Source organism: Rhinolophus sinicus, chromosome 5 (assembly GCF_057876585.1).
Source record: "Rhinolophus sinicus isolate RSI-liver-muscle chromosome 5, RSI-T2T, whole genome shotgun sequence".
Taxonomy (NCBI): Eukaryota; Metazoa; Chordata; class Mammalia; order Chiroptera; family Rhinolophidae; genus Rhinolophus; species Rhinolophus sinicus.
This window is the reverse complement of record NC_142505.1, coordinates 83,396,853-83,413,890: the sequence shown is the minus strand read 5'-3', so window position 1 is coordinate 83,413,890 and position 17,038 is coordinate 83,396,853. Positions and strand designations below refer to the sequence as shown.

The 17,038-nt window shown below is 50.8% G+C and overlaps 1 protein-coding gene across 2 annotated transcripts; it reads left to right on the top strand.

Annotated features, from left to right (window-relative positions):
• The first annotated feature begins 1,915 nt into the window (after nt 1-1,915).
• Nucleotides 1,916-15,048, top strand: PCDH12 (protocadherin 12). Of its 2 annotated transcripts, XM_074313699.2 has the most exons (5): nt 1,930-2,076; nt 2,161-5,153; nt 8,453-8,550; nt 10,564-10,715; nt 14,195-15,048. In XM_074313699.2, the coding sequence occupies exons 2-5, from the start codon at nt 2,277-2,279 to the stop codon at nt 14,674-14,676; spliced, it is 3,609 nt and encodes a 1,202-aa protein (XP_074169800.2). In that variant the 5' UTR covers nt 1,930-2,076; nt 2,161-2,276; the 3' UTR covers nt 14,677-15,048. The 2 variants fall into 2 exon arrangements, with proteins under 2 accessions (XP_088654809.1, XP_074169800.2); XM_088798683.1 differs by having other exon boundaries at nt 1,916-5,153.
• The last annotated feature ends 1,990 nt before the right edge of the window (nt 15,049-17,038 follow it).

Here is a 17,038-nt window from a genome sequence, read left to right as displayed (position 1 = left end):
GCTGTGAGGGTGGCACAAGACAATGTAGGCCGTCGAAGCACAGGAAGCCTTGGGAAATGAGCTTTTCGGGGCAGGAGAGGCAGAGAAAAAAGTGAAGGAACAAATGCAAGACCATCTTCACCAATTGCATGTGAGGCACAAAACGTGGCAAATAAAACAAGGTACAAGAACAGTCCCCTGTATTGAGAGGTTTCCCTGTCCCAGGCCCTGTGCCAAGCCCTTACGGGTACCATCTCATTGAATCGTTACCACAGACTCATGAGATGGATCACAGCCACACTCTAGGAAAGTGAGAAAACCGAGGCCCAGAGAGATTAAGTGCCTTGTGCAATGTCTCCAAGCTAGTGAGTGTTCTGTCTCCAGAACCACGCTGTAGGAAACGGCTCCCTGCTGTGGCTTAACAGACTTCAGTAAGATTGCTGGGAAACCTCCAGGAGTGGAATCTGGGGGTGAAGGAGGTGTGGAAAGAAAAGACAGAGGGGAAGGGAGGCGCACAACTGGGGCTTGCCTAGCAAGGTCCCTTAGGGGCCCCAGTCCTAATGACCACAGGCTTCCGGGCCAAGAGGCCCTGATTGCGGTCGTCTGTGTCCCAATAGGGCACCTCCAGCCTTAAGGTCTCAGCGGCAAACTCCCATCGAGGGGAAGCTGGCCCTTGATTCCCACCACTTCAAATGCTGTATAAATCTCTGTAGTCAATCTCGAGGTTGGGTGTAAGCCTGGGGGAAGGCTGGGAGAAGCAAACCGAGGAGGGAACGGAAAAAACAAGCCACCTCAAAGACCATCCAAGCAAATTGCCCACTCACCTCCTTCCTGGGCCTTGCCTCTGCAAGGAGGAGAATGGGAGGGAGGGCACACCTTAAAACATCCAGGTGGAGTGTTGGGGGGTGCAGCAAGGGAGTTTTTATTCAGGGGACTCAGACATAAACAGCAGTGGGGAGAGAAGAATTGGAGGAAGGGAGGAAAAGAGAGAGGAAGGTGTGGGAGAGAGAAAAGTATAAAACCTCGGAGAGACAGAAGCAGGAGGCTGGGGGATTCCCAAGACGGGCTCTGGCTGGACCAGATGCAGAGAACAATGGGCCTCATGAAGCTGGGGAGGGAGCCAGAAGGGAAGGCGGAGGGAGACTATATAGTCAGGCCAGGGAGGTCCTTGTGCTTCAGGAGCCAAGGCCATGGGTCTATGTGGGCAGGGACTGCCTGAGGGCCAGTGCAAGAGCCAGAGGCAGCCACAGGTGGGAGGCGCGAGACAGATCATAACAATGACGTCATTGCCTGTGACTCCAGGCCAGGCGCAGGCCCTTCATGCATCGTTTGATTTCATCCTCAAAATTTCCTGCTGAGAGGGCTACTATTCTTATTCCCATTCACACTCTAAAAGGGAGGTGGTGGAGAGGCTCAGGGACTTGTTCCACATGGCACAGCTGGTAAGCTGCAGAGTCAGGATTTGAACCCAGGCAGTTTGGCTCTGAAGGCCAGTCTCTAAATGACAGCTGCTTCCCATGAGATAAACATGGGTGATCGGGACAGAGTCAAGATTAAAAGTAGAGGAGTATAGGGAAAAGATCGGAATAGGAGAGGAATAATGAGGAAATGCTGGAAACAAAGAGAGCTGAGGAAGGGACGAGAGACAGGGAGCATGACTTGCTCAGGAAGGGCCTCATGCCCGGTGCAGCATGGAAGGGGCTCGGGCTCTCTGTTCACTTGGCCACACAGGGCTCCGTTTCCCACAGTGGCCACCTTGCGTGGATAGCACCTTCCCATCCGGCCTGTTCCCAGGGCCCCTGCCACATCCTCCTCAGCAGTAGGCCACTCAGGTTCACGGGAAGCATTCTCTCTCTAATTGGCATTGAAACTCACAGCCCTCCCTTTTCCTGTAGGTGGAGTTTCCATAGGAAAAAGCTGCTTCTCTGTTTCCCCAGTAGAGCAACTGTTTGGAAGTCAGATCCCCACATCCTGCTCTACTGGGTCAAGTCCCTCTTGGACAGGCTCTTGTCCATCATTGGCTGGAGTGAACCAACGGGTTGCCCTGTGCGGGGTCTCCCCTGGCAGTCTTACCTCATCATTGCTGGGACTTCTCAGGTCTCTTTAGATGAAGATGGCCTTGCCTGGGAATCCTGCTGGTTCCATCATCATCTAATTATGGGACAAAATCTGTGCCAACAGGTCTGGGGGCAAGAGAACAGGGCTAATCAAGCCCCCCCAGGAAACCCTGGAGGACTTCCCCGCCTTCAAAGAACTCGAGTGGTTTCGGAATCTAGCCCAGACTGGCGGTAAGCACGATGCAACTTCTGCAACTTCTGCTGTGGCTATTGGGGCCAGGAGCCTACTTGTTCCTTTCAGGGGATTGTCAGGAGGTAGCCACTCTCACTGTGAAATACCAAGTGTCAGAGGAAGTGCCGTCTGGCACTGTGATAGGGAAGCTGTCCCAGGAACTGGGCTGGGAGGAGAGGCGTGGGCAAGCAGGGGCTGCCTTCCAGGTCTTGCAGCTGCCTCCGGCGCTCCCCATCCAGGTAGACCCTGAGGACGGCCTGCTCAGCACAGGGAGGCGGTTAGACCGAGAGCAGCTTTGCCGGCACCGGGATCCCTGCCTGCTTTCCTTTGACGTGCTTGCCACAGGGGGTTTGGCTCTGATCCACGTGGAGATCCAGGTGCTGGACATCAATGACCACCAGCCCCAGTTTCCCAAAGGCGAGCAGGAGCTGGAAATCTCGGAGAGCGCCTCTCTGCGCACCCGGATCCCTCTGGACAGAGCTCTCGACCCAGACACGGGCCCCAACACTCTGCACTCCTACTCCCTGTCTCCCAGTGAGCATTTCACCCTGGATGTCATCGTGGGGCCCGATGAGACCAAACACGCGGAGCTCGTGGTGGTGAAGGAGCTGGACCGGGAAATCCACTCGTGTTTTAATCTGGTGTTAACAGCCTATGACAGTGGGAACCCCCCCAAGTCAGGCACCAGCTTGGTCAAAGTCACCGTCCTGGACTCCAATGACAACAGCCCTGTGTTTGCGGAGAGCTCACTAGCACTAGCAATCCAAGAAGATGCCGCCCCTGGTACTCTCCTCCTCAACTTGACCGCCACGGACCCTGACCAAGGCCCCAACGGGGAGGTGGAGTTCTTCCTCAGTAAGCACGCGCCTCCAGAGGTGCTGGCCACCTTCAGCGTCGATGCCAAGACGGGTCAGGTGACTCTGCGCCGACCCCTGGACTACGAGAAGAATCCTGCCTACGAGGTGGATGTCCAGGCACGGGACCTGGGTCCCAATCCCATCCCAGCCCACTGCAAAGTTCTTATCAAGGTCCTGGACGTCAATGACAACGCCCCAAGCATCCACATCACATGGGCCTCCCAGCCGTCACTGGTGTCAGAAGCTCTTCCCAAGGACAGTTTCATTGCTCTCATCGTGGCGAATGACTTGGACTCAGGAAACAATGGGCTGGTCCACTGTTGGCTGAGCCAAGATCTGGGCCACTTCCGGCTGAAAAGGACTAACGGTAACACGTACATGCTGCTAACCAACGCCACACTGGACAGAGAGCAGTGGCCCAAATATACCCTCACTGTATTGGCCCAAGACCAAGGAGCCCAGCCCTTATCCGCCAAGAAACAGCTCAGCATTCAAATCAGTGACGCCAACGACAATGCACCAGTGTTTGAGAAGAGCAGGTACGAGGTCTCCACTCAGGAAAACAACCTGCCCTCGCTTCACCTCATTACCCTCAAGGCTCATGATGCGGACTTGGGCACGAATGGACAAATCACATACCGCATCCAGGACTCCCCAGTTTCTCACTTGGTAGCTATTGACTCAGACACAGGAGAGGTCACAGCTCAGAGGTCACTGGACTATGAACAGGTGACTGGCTTTGAGTTCCACGTGATCGCGGAGGACAGGGGGCAGCCCCAGCTCACATCCAGCATCTCTGTGTGGGTCAGCCTCCTGGATGCCAACGATAATGCCCCCGAGGTTATTCATCCCACACTCAGCGATGGAAAAGCCAGCCTCTCAGTGCTCGTTAATGCCTCCACAGGCCATCTTCTGGTGCCCATTGAGACTCCCGATGGCTTGGGTCCTGCAGGCACTGACATACCACCACTGGCGACCCACATCTCCCAGCCATTCCTTTTGGCAACCATTGTAGCAAGAGACGCAGACTCGGGGGCAAATGGAGAAGTCCTCTACAGCATTCGGAGTGGGAACGAAGCCCACCTCTTTGTCCTCAGCCCCCACCTGGGGCACTTGTTCATCAACACCACCAACGCCAGCAGCCTCATTGGGAGTAAGTGGGAGCTGGAGATAGTGGTGGAAGACCGTGGCAGCCCCTCCTTGCAGACCCAAGCCCTGTTGAGGGTCTTGTTCGTCACCAGTGTGGACCACCGGAGGGACTCAGCCCGTGAGCCTGGGGCCCTGAGCACCTCGGTGCTAACGGTGATTTGTCTGGTCGTCCTACTGGCCATCTTTGGGTTGATCTTGGCTCTGATCATGTCCATCTGCAGGACGGAGAAGAAGGATAACAGGGCCTACAACTGTCGGGAAGCCGAGTTCACCTACTGCCAGCAGCCCAAGAGACCCCAGAAACACATTCAGAAGGCAGACATCCACCTCGTGCCTGTGCTCAAGGGCCAGGCAGAGGAGCCTGCTGAAGTCAGGCAGCCCCCCAAGGACGTGGGCAAGGAAGCGATGATGGAAGCAGGCTGGGACCCCTGTCTGCAGGCGCCCTTTCACCTCACACCTACCCTGTACAGGACCCTGCGTAACCAAGGCAACCAGGGAACACTGGCTGAGAGCCCAGAGGTGCTACAGGTCACTGTCAACCTCCTTTTCAACCATCCCAGGCAGCGGAACGCCTCCCGGGAGAACCTGACCCTTCCTGAGCCCCAACCTGCCGTGGGCCAGCCCCACTCAAGGCCCCTGAAGGTTGCAGGCAGCCCCACGGGGAAGCTGCCTGGAGATCAGGGCAGGGAAGAGGCCCTGCTGAGCCCCCCAGGCTCCTCAGCAACCCTGAGGCGGCAGCGGAATCTCAATGGTAAAATGGCCCCTGAGAAAGAGTCAGGCCCCCGTCAGATCCTGCGGAGCCTGGTCCGGCTGTCCGTGGCTGCCTTCGCCGAGAGGAACCCCATAGAGGAGCTCACTGTGGATTCTCCTCCTGTTCAGGTACCTCAGCGCGGGCAACTCTCACTCTGGTCGCCCCTGGACCACCACCAACAGCATCAGATACCACCTTCCCCCTCACAATCCTCACACTCATCCCTTAGGCTCACCAGGCACTTTATGATACATCGAGTATAGTGGTTCAGGGCAGAGTTCTGGGGTCAATAGAATTTAGCTGTGTGATCCTAGACAAATTGCTTACTGTCTCTGAGCCTTCACTTCCCCATCTGTAAAATAGGAATGACAGTAAGAACATCTGCCTCGCAGAGTTGTCCTGAGGATTTGATCAGTTAATTCTTATAAAGTACTTACTCAGGGAGCCTGGCACAAGTAGACACACAGCAAAGATAGTGGTTACGAGTATAAGCTTTGGAGCAAGAATGCCTGGGTTCAAATCCTGGCTCCCCCTCTTCCTAGCTGTGAGCCACAGGGGTTACTCTGCATCTCTGTGGAAGATGTCCACGTTAACAGCACACATCTCCTAAGTTTGCTCAAAGATAAAATGAATGCACTTAAAACCTCCAGAAGAGTGTTTGGCACATAAACAGCATCCAGCAAATGATAACGATGACTTCTGCAAAGCTCTTCTCCATCTCCACCTGAGCAACCTCCCTGTGGAGCAGGCTGGCATGGGCATCACTGCCCCCAGGCTGAGGGGCTGCATTTGATTTGCTTGAGGCCCCAGAGCCTGCCGGCTTAGTCTACAGGATGGGGCAGTGGAAAAAAGCTTGGAATCTGGGAGTTAGGCAGATCTGTGCTCAAATTTCAGCATAGCCACATAGGAGCTGGGCAACCTTGGGCAAGTCCTTTAACATCTGAGCCTCACTTTCCTCATCTATAAAATGGGAATTATGATGCCAAACTTACCATGTCTATCTCCCAGGGGTTTGAGGATTAAATGGGACTATGAATGGCAAAGTGTCTAGAGACCTAGGACTTACTAGACACAAATGGGAAACCTTGTCAGAGATGGTGCCTGATTTCACACCCATATCTGCTCCTCTGCACCCCAGATAATTTTCCCTGTGCCAGGCTGCCCATCCAAGGCACACTTTTGCTTGGCTAGGCCATCAGCTGAGGTTTCCTGTGAAGCAAGGACACAGCTTCCTTCCCCGACTCCCTCCCCAGGAAGCCACCTGGAGAAGGCCCAGCTGCCTTCTTAGGAGTCTTGCCTGGGCTCTGTGCAGCCCCAGAGGTTGCCCAGAGCCATTCATTCATTCATTCATTCATTCATTCATTCATCAAATGCTTATTGAATAGCTCTTTGTGCCAAACACTGTGCTGGTTGTTGGTAAACAGAGACAGCAGAGAGAAGACACTGTGGGTGATTCCACTGGGGTGATGGAAAGAAGGGCGCCCATTTGGGATCAACTTGGGGGTACGAGGCAGCTCACCTAAACCTTGTGTCTTTCCAGCAGCACAGTGCCATAGTGGAGTCAGATTCAAGTTCAAAGCCCAGCCCTACCACCAATTGCTGTGTAGCCTCTGTGAGCCTTATTTTCCAGATCTGCAAAATGGGTGTAATGATATCTCTTTCCTTGGGTTACTGTAAGAATTAAATGAGATAATATACAACTTGATAGTTATTAAGTGCTTATCATAAGATCTATTAATAAGTGATTTATATACGTTTACTCATTTAATCCTTATAACCACAACCACCGTGTGACCTGGGAGTCATTACTATTCCATTTTTTACTGCCGAGGAAACTGAAGGTCAGAATGCTTAAATTCCTCAAGGCTTCACAGATGAAAACTGGTACAGGGGCAGATTTAGGATTTGAACCAGAGTCCAACGGACTCTAGAATATGGGTTCTGTGAAGTGACTCTGAATGACAGCACTCAGGTCAGGGAGTGGCACTCGGGGACTGTCCCTGAAATAGAGGCTGTCTCTAAGGAAAAGGGTGGCAGGTGCCTGAGGAGGTGGGATGTGCCTTGAGGCAAGCAATGACCCTGTGCTCCCAAGTCACACTGAAACCCCAGTCCTGGCCACCTCCCCTTCCAACTCTCCTCTGAGGTTGGCACTTTCTGTCTTGAGCTGCCCAGAGGGGTGGAATGGGCCTTCTCAGGGAGGAGTGGGGGTAGCTTAGGAGGCAGAGGTAGTATTTCTAGGAGTAACAACCTAAACTCCTTGCATTTGTGGAGCATTTCTAACTTTCCAACCACATAGTTAATCCTGACAACCCTGTGAAGAAGGCCGAGCAGGTATTTCTAGCTCAACCTTAGAGATGAGGCAACTATGGTCTGAGTAGGTCTAAAAACCTGCCTGACATTACATAAGCTAAAAATGATCTTGAACTAGAACACAGCCTCCCAAGACTTGGTCTGCTGCCTTCTCCTCACAAGGGCCTGCAGGGTCTGGCTCTGCTATCTCGCCAGGCTTCTGCCCCATTCTCCAGTCATCTCCTCTAACCTTTCAGCAGGCAGTGTCTTCTATCTAGACGCCTTTCATCCCTTGCCCAGACCCTCACCATCTCTCCCCTTGCCAAACTCCTGTGGAGCTTTGGGGTCTCAGCAAAGGTGCCTGACACGTAGTATGAATTCAAGACACATTTACAGAAATAAACAAACTTGCCCCATTCCACCCCACAACTTCCTTCTTGCTCCAAGTTGGGTGAGGTCCTCCTCTCTGCCCACTGACCCCCCCAACCTTTCCCAACCCCAGTGCAATGCCCTGTAAAAACCTCTGTGCCCTGTCTTCCCTGACAGACTGTGAGCTCCCTCAGGGCAGCCATTGGGCCTTATTCTCACTCTTATTCCCACAGTGAGCACAAACAAGCACTTAATTAAATACTTGTCAGATGAATGAAAGAATGGATAAATGAATGATTAAATGACACCCTTTTTCCTTCTCTACAATATACGTTGTCTTACATCTGGACCACAAAAATCAGCTGAGCACTTGAATACTGCTAAAAGGGGGAAATAACTCTTTAAGATAATCCTTATCAAAATAATAATGAATTTATGGTCAGGAAATGCCTTTTCCACCCCCATCCCCACAGACACCACCAGGAACAGGTCACTTGGGGGAATGAGAGTGAGGGGATGGGCCCAGAGGGTTTCCATTCTCTCCATCAGACACCGAGGTCTGGGGTGACATGGCAAAGCAGGGATCCTGCCTGCACAGGTCCCTGCCTGTCAATGTTCACCACGCACCATCCCCCCCTCTGATCACACAAACATCTGAAGCTGGAGGAAAGACTATAAAAAGAAAGCACCAGCATTGAGGGAAACATCCGGCGAGGAAGTGTGCTGCGTTGGAATTGTGTGGAGTCAACAGATTTTTCCTGTCTTGTAGCAAATCTCCCAGCTGCTGTCCTTGCTGCATCAGGGCCAATTCCAGCCCAAACCAAACCACCGGGGAAATAAGTACTTGGCTAAGCCGGGCTGCAGCAGGTAAGCACACCCAGCTCCCATAGGCTTCTCTAGCCCCCGCCCTCTCCCCAGCCTCCCCTCACCCCTGCAGTGACTGTGACAGTAAGAAAGGGTGAGCACGTCGCAGACGCTGCTCCCCTGGGAGAGTGCATGCTCTGGGAGAGTACAGCATCCATCCCCCCACCTCAGGCCATTTGGTCCTGGAGCAACTGTATTTATAGTCTTTACAGGACAGAGTCACTAAGGAAATGACTTCATCCCTGAGGCTCTATCTGTCCCCTGGTTGCAGACTTGCCGGGCTAGCCTTTAAATCTGTTACTTTCAGCTTTCTTTCTCTTGACCCTTAAACATAATATGAAGACGCCTGGCTAAGGACATGGGTGTGTGGGTATCTTCCTTTGAGTTGTCCTAGAATTAAGGAGACCTTAAGAGGCCATCTAATCTAACTCCTTGTTATATATGGAGAAACTGAGGCTCTAAGTAGTTTGATCCAGCCCAACTATGTAAACTTGGAACAATCAGATAAATCCTTCAGGCCTCCGTTTCTCATCTATAAAATGAAAGTCACCACACTTCCTTGTAGTGACAGGGTAAGAAGTTAATGTATTTTAAGCCCATATCCCAGTGTCTGGCACATAGTAGGTGCACAAGCAATGGTAAGTCCTTTCCTCTTAAAGTGACTTTGTTCAAGGTCTTATAGTCAGTGAGTGGCAAAGCTAGGACCCGCTCCCGGCCCCAGACTCCTGTTTCAGAGCTCTTGCTGTGACACCTTGTAGCTTCGTTTTCTGCAAAGATAGTGAGAGGTGGTGTAGAGCAGCGGTGAGTACTTCAGTCACATCAGCCTAAATTTCAATTCTTGCTTTATCACTGAATCCAGGGGGACCTTGGGCAAGCTGCAGAGTCTTCAAAAGTCTTGATTTTCTTATTTTACAAATGAGAATAACAATAGAACCCCTTACAGATGTGAAAGGTGTGATGAGAAGGTGCACATACCTTGCAAAGCATAAGGCCGGACTCAGAGAAATTGCTCAGTAACATGAACTGTTGTCACTATTACTTGCAAACTAGCCTCCTCCCTGCTGATCCCTTCATAGCAGCAGAAATGGCCAAAGAAAAAAAGCAGAAAGGGCCTCTAGGCCTTAAAGCCCTGCAGGGAGACTTTTCACATGCTGGGATGAGGGGCCAGGCCTGTACCCCCCATGCCAGGCAGTCCCAGGAACTGGCCTCCCCGAGATGATAAGGGCCTGTGGGATGGAGGGCCCCGGGTGGAGCGAGCAGGAGCCTGGGTAGTAGATTCTGAGTAGCTTTTGGATGCCTCACCTCAGCTGCATCCTCTATTGACCTGCTCTCCTGGTCTGGGATTTGGCTTCAGATAGGGAGGAGGGAATATTTAGTTACTCAGTCCACAACGTATTAAGTACCTACTACGTGCCAGGCCCTGTTCTGAGCATTGGTGAGAGAACAGGGAATGAGACAGACAAAAATCCCTGCCCTCACTGGAGCACATACTCTGATGGATGGATCTGTGGGTGAGTGGATGGGCGGGTGGATGGATGGATGGGTGGATGGATTGGATGTATGGATGGATGCATGGATCAGTGGGTGGTGCGTGACTGCCTTGGCTCAACCTAAGTTAGTAAACTCCTACTCTGTGCCAGGCAAAGGGAAGGAATGGAAGGGACAATGGGGAGTAATCATATCAATGCATTCGTAGTCACTACTGTTTGCTGAGTGCTTACACCGTGACGGCACTATGCTGAGCTCTGTATATACAACGCCTCATTTTACCCTAACTATGCCCCATGAAGTGGGTGTTATTACCCCACTTTACAGCTAAGGAAACAGACTCAGAGTAGGCAGGAGGGCTGGGATCAAGTAACCCAGGTCGGTCTGACTCTGAAGACTGAACTGTGTGTATCCAGTTCCCTATGTGTATGAATGAATGCTGGCATGAATAGAAGAAAGTTCATGCAGGAATGAAGGAACCTATGTGTGACTTTCCTCACTTGTGGGCTGGGTTGGCTTTCTGTGCAGGAGTGCAATCCCAGACACAGATGGCCCAGGTGCCAGGGCTGGTGGCCAAGCAGAACCGGACCAGGAAGAAGGACCTTTGGACCCTGAAGAGGACCTCTCTGTGAAGCAGCTGCTAGAAGAAGAGCTGTCAAACCTGCTGGACCCTCACACAGGTAGGAACTCCCCAGGGTCACCCTCCTTCTGACCCCACAGCCCCCTCACATGCCTAAGCTTCAGAGTTCTGCTCCGATTCACTACAGGGAAACACCGCAATTCTGTTTCTGGGGCAACATTTTACTTCTCTTGGAGCTTTAGAAGATCTTCATTTGTTTAAAGACCAGATTATACTTTGGTTATTCATTTTATAAGTCATCATAAAAATAGTGAACAATTTACTGGGCTCTCTAGGTGCGAACCAGATACGGGAGGCATCTTACGCACATTATCTCATTTAAGCTTTCAGACAATCCTTGGAGGTAGACATTATGAGCTCCAATTTAGAGATTAGCAAACTGAGGCTCAGAGAGGTTCGCTGTAGCCTGCTCAGAATCACCTAGTTTATTAGCAATTGAAGGGGGGCCTGTCCACCATCAAGAGACCTGCCCTTACCTCCTAAATCACTCCTTTGAATTTCCTTAGTGTGTTTAAATATCCTTTTACCCTGAGAACCCAGTCAACTTTTTAATATGTTAACATTTCTAACTGAAACAAAAAGAAATTTTTCTAGAGAAACAATTAGTTTTGACAATAGATACAAACTGTGAACTTAAATTCCAGATCTGCTAACTGCTCCCCCCTGCTGTGGACCCCCATCAGCTTCCTTTAGGTAACACCCACAGGTCCAACCATCCCTAAACTGTGGTTTTCTGTTTCTGTAGTTAACAATCTGTTTCTCATCTGGACATATCCCGTGTGCTCCATCTGGCTGCAAACATGCTGAAGGCATGGCAGGCACTTCCTTTCCTTTGGTTAGAAAAACATGGCTAACGTTTGTTGAGTGCTTTCTGCGTGCTAGTCCCTGTTCTAAGTGCCTCATGAGAAACTCTAATGAGATAGGTACTATTCATTATCCCCATTTCATAAAGGAAAAATCTGAGGGGTAGGGGTGTTTAATAACTTTCCCAAGGTTGTGCAGCCGATGGTTATTCACACAGGCCGTGTGGCTCTAAATTGAAATTAAATAAAATTAAATCTAATTGAAATTAAGTACATGTAAAATGAAAAATTCAGTTCCTCAGTCATCCCAGCCCCATTTAAACAGCCACATGTGGTTACTAGCTCTCACTTTGGACAGCACACATATGGAAAGTTTTATAGGGCAGCAGTGTCTAGAATGTAGAAGTGTGAGGTCCAATATAGCAGCCACTAGCCACACGTGAAAACGGCTCGTCCAAACCGAGCTGTGATGTAAATATAAAGCAGTCTAGACTCTGACCACTTAATATGAAAAAAGAATGTACGGTGACTCATTAATAATTTTTAAGGTATTGATTACATGATAAGATGATATTAAATATAAAAACTATTTCACAAATTAATTTCACCTTTTCTTTTTAGTTTTCTAATGTGGCTACTAGAAAATTTAAATTGACCGCTGTGGCTCGCATTCTCTCTCTATTGGGTAGCTCTGGGCTGGACTCTGTGGGCTCAGTTCCCACGTGGTCCAGCTTCCCCACAATACAGAGGGCAAGGAGTACAGAGACACCAGAAGGAGTGAGGGGATGAAGAAGGCAACAGGGATTAGAAAAACATAAATAAAAAAAAGAGCCTGAGATGCTCACAAGGTTGGAATGGGGTGGGGCTGATGGTGAGCGAGCCTGACACTGGGGTCCTGGCTGCGTCAGATAAAAGCCCCACCTGAGGATGTGATGATGACAATCTTGTGTGGGTTGCATGAGCTCACGGAATGCTCGCAGCAACCCGACAAGAGGAAGACTGCTATTTCACCACTTTATGAGAGAACAAGGAGGCTCAGAGAGGTTAAGCAGTGTTCCCAAGGTCACATTGTTCATAAGCAGCAAAGCAGGGAAATCAAACCCTGGTCAGCTCAGCGCCTACCTGCCAGGGAGTGAATTCACCACCACTTTTCAGCCCTCCTCATACACCCCTGTAATTTTCTCATTCCAAGCTTCATTCCTTCTGAAGCTCTCTGACCCTTGCACAAGGAAAGGCATAATTCTGTAACACCAAGAGAATTCCAACCTTATTACCCCAGAGTCTCAGAGAACTAAGGTTTACATTTCCCAGATGTCCAGGGTTAATATTTATGTTCCTTCAATCATTCAATAAACGTTCACCAAGTCTCAGGCGTGGGCTGGAGCCGTTGGGAAGGGGCCCGACCCGCCTCAGAGCCTGCACAATCCCCTCACTGACAAGGCAAGACCGAGACTCATTTATATCAATATAAACAACAATTAGCTATATTTGGAAATAATTTTTCCAAATTACACAAGCAATATTTAGTTAATGCAGAAAAATGTAGATAAAAAGAAAATAAAATCACTTCTGCCCAGGGTAATTTCAATTAACACTTTGACATGTTTCCTTCCAGGCTTTTATTCTATGCACAGATTTTTAAGCAGCTCACCTTAAGCAAACATTAAATACATGTTAAAGTAGATGTGCCTTTTTTTTTTTTCTAAAGACAGTTTCTTAACCACGAGACTTATACTTCCTTTTCTCTGCTTGGCCTCTACCACGGGTCCTGGGGACTAGTTTTTGAGACAGGATTTTCTGTTGACAAGATGGGGAGAGGAGCAGTGTAATGGTAACATTGGGGACCTAGGGGACAGTTTTTCACTGCCCCCGTCACTTTTCTGGGGTAGCCTTTAGAGAGCCAGCCCCTTCCCAGCGTGCCTCTAGGCCAGGGTTCCCTGCAGCTTGAAAGGTAAAGGTCGAGGAGTTGAGGGCACGTGGTCAGGTAGTAGCTGAGCAGACATGAGCAGATGTGAGCAGGGCCTGGGAATTCCAGGGGCCACAGCTGGGCACGGGAGGAAGAGCCAGCTCTTCAGAGAGTGGGTAGGGCAGTGCAGTCACGGGGGCTTCAAAGTCATCAGACCTGAGTTGAAATCTTGGTTTAGTTGCCCAATAAATATGTGACTTAACTTCTGGGGACTTCAGTTTCCTCATCCATAAAATAGGATAATACTGTTGACTTCAAAGGCGTGTGTGGAGCTTAAATGAGATAATTATGTAAATGCTTGGTTATTCAGAAGCACTGAATAAGTGGTAACTATCATGCATATGAACAGAAGGCAGCACCAAGCCAGAAACTCCAGCCTTGGCCAAGAAAGGGGATCTTTTCCCCCATCCTCGGCTAGTGGTGCATCTGACTGTAAGGAGTGGGTGAAAGACACCTAGACCTGAAATATTCCACCGACCTAGACACTCTTTAGAAACAGGCCAATTTCCAATTCTAGGCCTTCCTCCTCCTCCCTACTCGGCTCGGGCACAACTTCAGTCACGTCTTCCTGCCCAGAGCGCTTCCCTGTCAGGGCCTCTTCCTTCCTGTCCCCCTCTGGCTACCCTGTCTGTCCCTCTCCATATCCCTTCCCTCCTTTGTCTGGAGCCCTTGCCCTGCCCACGCCCCACCCTCCCCTGCCCAGCCTTTCCGTGGGCCCAGCCCTCACTACGTCCCCTCCTCCCACTGCAGGCCTGGCCCTGGACCGGCTGAGCACCCCCGACCCGGCCTGGATGGCCAGGCTCTCTTTGCCCCTCACCACCAACTACCGTGACAATGTGTTCTCCCCGGATGCGGCAGCCTTGGAGGAGCCAAGGACCTTCCAGACGTTCGGCAAGGTGTCGGGGCCGGAGCTGAGTCCAACGGGCACTCGGCTGGCCAGCACGTTCCTCTCAGAGATGAGCTCGCTGTTGGAGATGCTGCTGGAGCCGCGCAGCAGCGTGCCCGTGGAGGCTGCCTCGGAGGTCCTGCGGCGGCTCTCTGTCTGTGGAAGGACCCTCAGCCTAGACCTGGCCACCAGCGGGACCTCAGGCATGGAAGTCCAGGGGAGCCCAGGGGGAAAGAAGGGGTCTGAGCGCAGGTCTGAGCGCAGGTCTGGCAGCAGCAGCAGCAGCAGGAGCCTGTGGCTCCAGGAACCAGAGGCCCTGGGAGCTGTTAGGGAGCCCAGGCCCTGAGGATCCCAGGATATGAGCTGGTTTCTAAAATCTCTGAACTCACTGAACAGAGGTGGCCTGAGAACTGTAGGGTGACTGACGCTGCCCCACAAAGGGGGCAGGGACCCAAGGACAAATAGCTGGCTGTCCAAAGCAGCCCCTTCTTAGGGGCTGGGTCTGCTTGTGAATTTTTTGGAGGACGTTGATAGTTGGTGGCTAAGTGTTTGCTGGCAAAACACATGTAGAGCACAGAGAGCCGTCCTCCAGCGGAACAGACATCATGGAGCGTCACATATCCGGGAAGGATGGCCTCTTTGCACACTAGAGAGTGGGGGACTGGATCCTGGGGTGCCAGGCAAAGCTCTCTGACCTATCAATAAAGGAAAAACAGTGGCTTATTCTCCTCTTTACACCTAGCACGAGGGAGGAGGGAAGAGAACAGAGTGAGGGTTCTTCACGTCCCTGGCAAGAGGGTCATGCTGGGCCCGAACAGGAGTGGGGCATGTTGGCGCCCTATGAGGTGTGCAGTGTGAGTTGTGTGGTGTGCTGTGAGGTGTGCAGTGTGAGGTGTGCCGTGTGAGGTGTGCGGTGTGAGGTGTGCGGTGTGAGGTGTGCAGTGTGAGGTGTGTAGTGTGCTGTGAGGTGTGCAGTGTGAGGTATGCCGTGTGAGGTGTGCAGTGTGAGGTGTGCGGTGTGAGGTGTGGTGTGCCATGAAGTGTGCAGTGTGAGGTGTGCAGTGTGAGGTGTGCCGCGTGAGGTGTGCAGCAGTGGACATGTGTACTCTTGACCTCACTCCTCTATCTCTATCAAACAGTCTGCTTCTCAGCTGGAAATTGGGACTAAGAAAAGTGACTATTTATAGAGCATATTTACATGAGTCAGGCACTAGGCTTACAATAGGATTTAATTAAATTTGTCAACAACCCTGGAAGGGAGGTGTTATCCCCATTTCACAGACAAGGACATGAGGCTTGGAGAGGTTGAGTGTCTTGCCCAAGATCAAGCAGAGAGTAGAGGCAGAGACAGGATTTGGAGCCAGGCTTGTCGAACACCAGAACCCATGCCCTCAACCTTGACACTAGACTGCCAACCAAGCAAAAGAAAGGAAAAGCCCCCATAGGTGAGCTTTTGCCAGTAGTGGGCTTGTCTGAGCTCCCCTCCAGACACACTGCAAAACAGAGCATTTCCCAAGCTACTTAGACCTGCACGTCTGGGCACTTCCAAGCCCAGAGCAAAAAGGACTTGGATCTGACCTGATGTAGGCCTGAGCCTCTGCAGGATCCTGTCCTTTCCCAGCAAGCAGCCCTTCAGGTATAGAAGTCATCTTTCTAGAAACAACTGTTCATGGGTAAATCTTCCTGTCACAGCAGGTTTGGGCCTATGAATTCAGCCCCAAGAGGACAGTGTATGAACCAGGTCTGTGAAATTGACACTGACAGCAGCAAACCTTTCAGGGGAGGAGGGAGTGAAGAAACAGCAACTATTTTCCCAAGGCTCAGCCTTATAATTTTCCTGAAATTTCCAAGCTCCTTCACCCAGCTTCTCAATATCATGGGGCTTTCCTGGACACTGAAGGCAACAATTCCTCTGTGCTCCTCCTTTTGTCCTCTTTTGGAAGTCAGGCCTCATGGTCACTGTCCCCAGAAATGGGCCCATCATAACCCTAAGTAGGGTTAATGAAGACCACACATACTTAGAATGCAGTGTGGCATCATTATTCCATTGTTTCACTTTACAGATGAGAAAAATGAGGCCTCAAAAGTTAAGTGCTTGGGGGCGGCCAGGTAGCTCACTTGGTGAGAGTGCAGTGCTCTTAACAAGATTGCCAGTTAGATCCCCGCATGGGCCACTGTGAGCTGTGCCCTCCACAACTAGACTGAAACAACTACTTGACTCGGAGCTGATGGGTCCTGGAAAAACACACTTAAATAAATTTAAAAAGTTAAAAAAAAAAAAAAGAAGTTAAGTGCTTTAGGAGCAGGGTCTCCAGGCCAGAGTGATCTCCTTACAAGATCTGTGATTCGCAAGCTGTTGGGCTCCCCACGTCAATGAGAGAGGCCCAGGGGAAACCAAGCAGGCAGGGCCTCCAGCCTGACCAGACACGTGCCTAGCACAAAGCAACATTTGCTGAATACTTACTGAATGGATGAATGGTTAAAAGAAATGGTTCAGAGTTCCTTTTAATCTATATTGGAACTCCAGGTAACACTTCGTCAGGAAAAAAGTAAAAGGTTTCATTCTGCGAAAGCCAAGTCTGAAAACTACAGCACTAGAATAGATAGTGCTGACCTCCCAATTAGTGGTGAATTTTCATGCAGAACTGACGTTGGGAGAGTGGAGCAAAGAGATGGGGGGAAGAGGTGACCTAAGGAACCTGGAACCA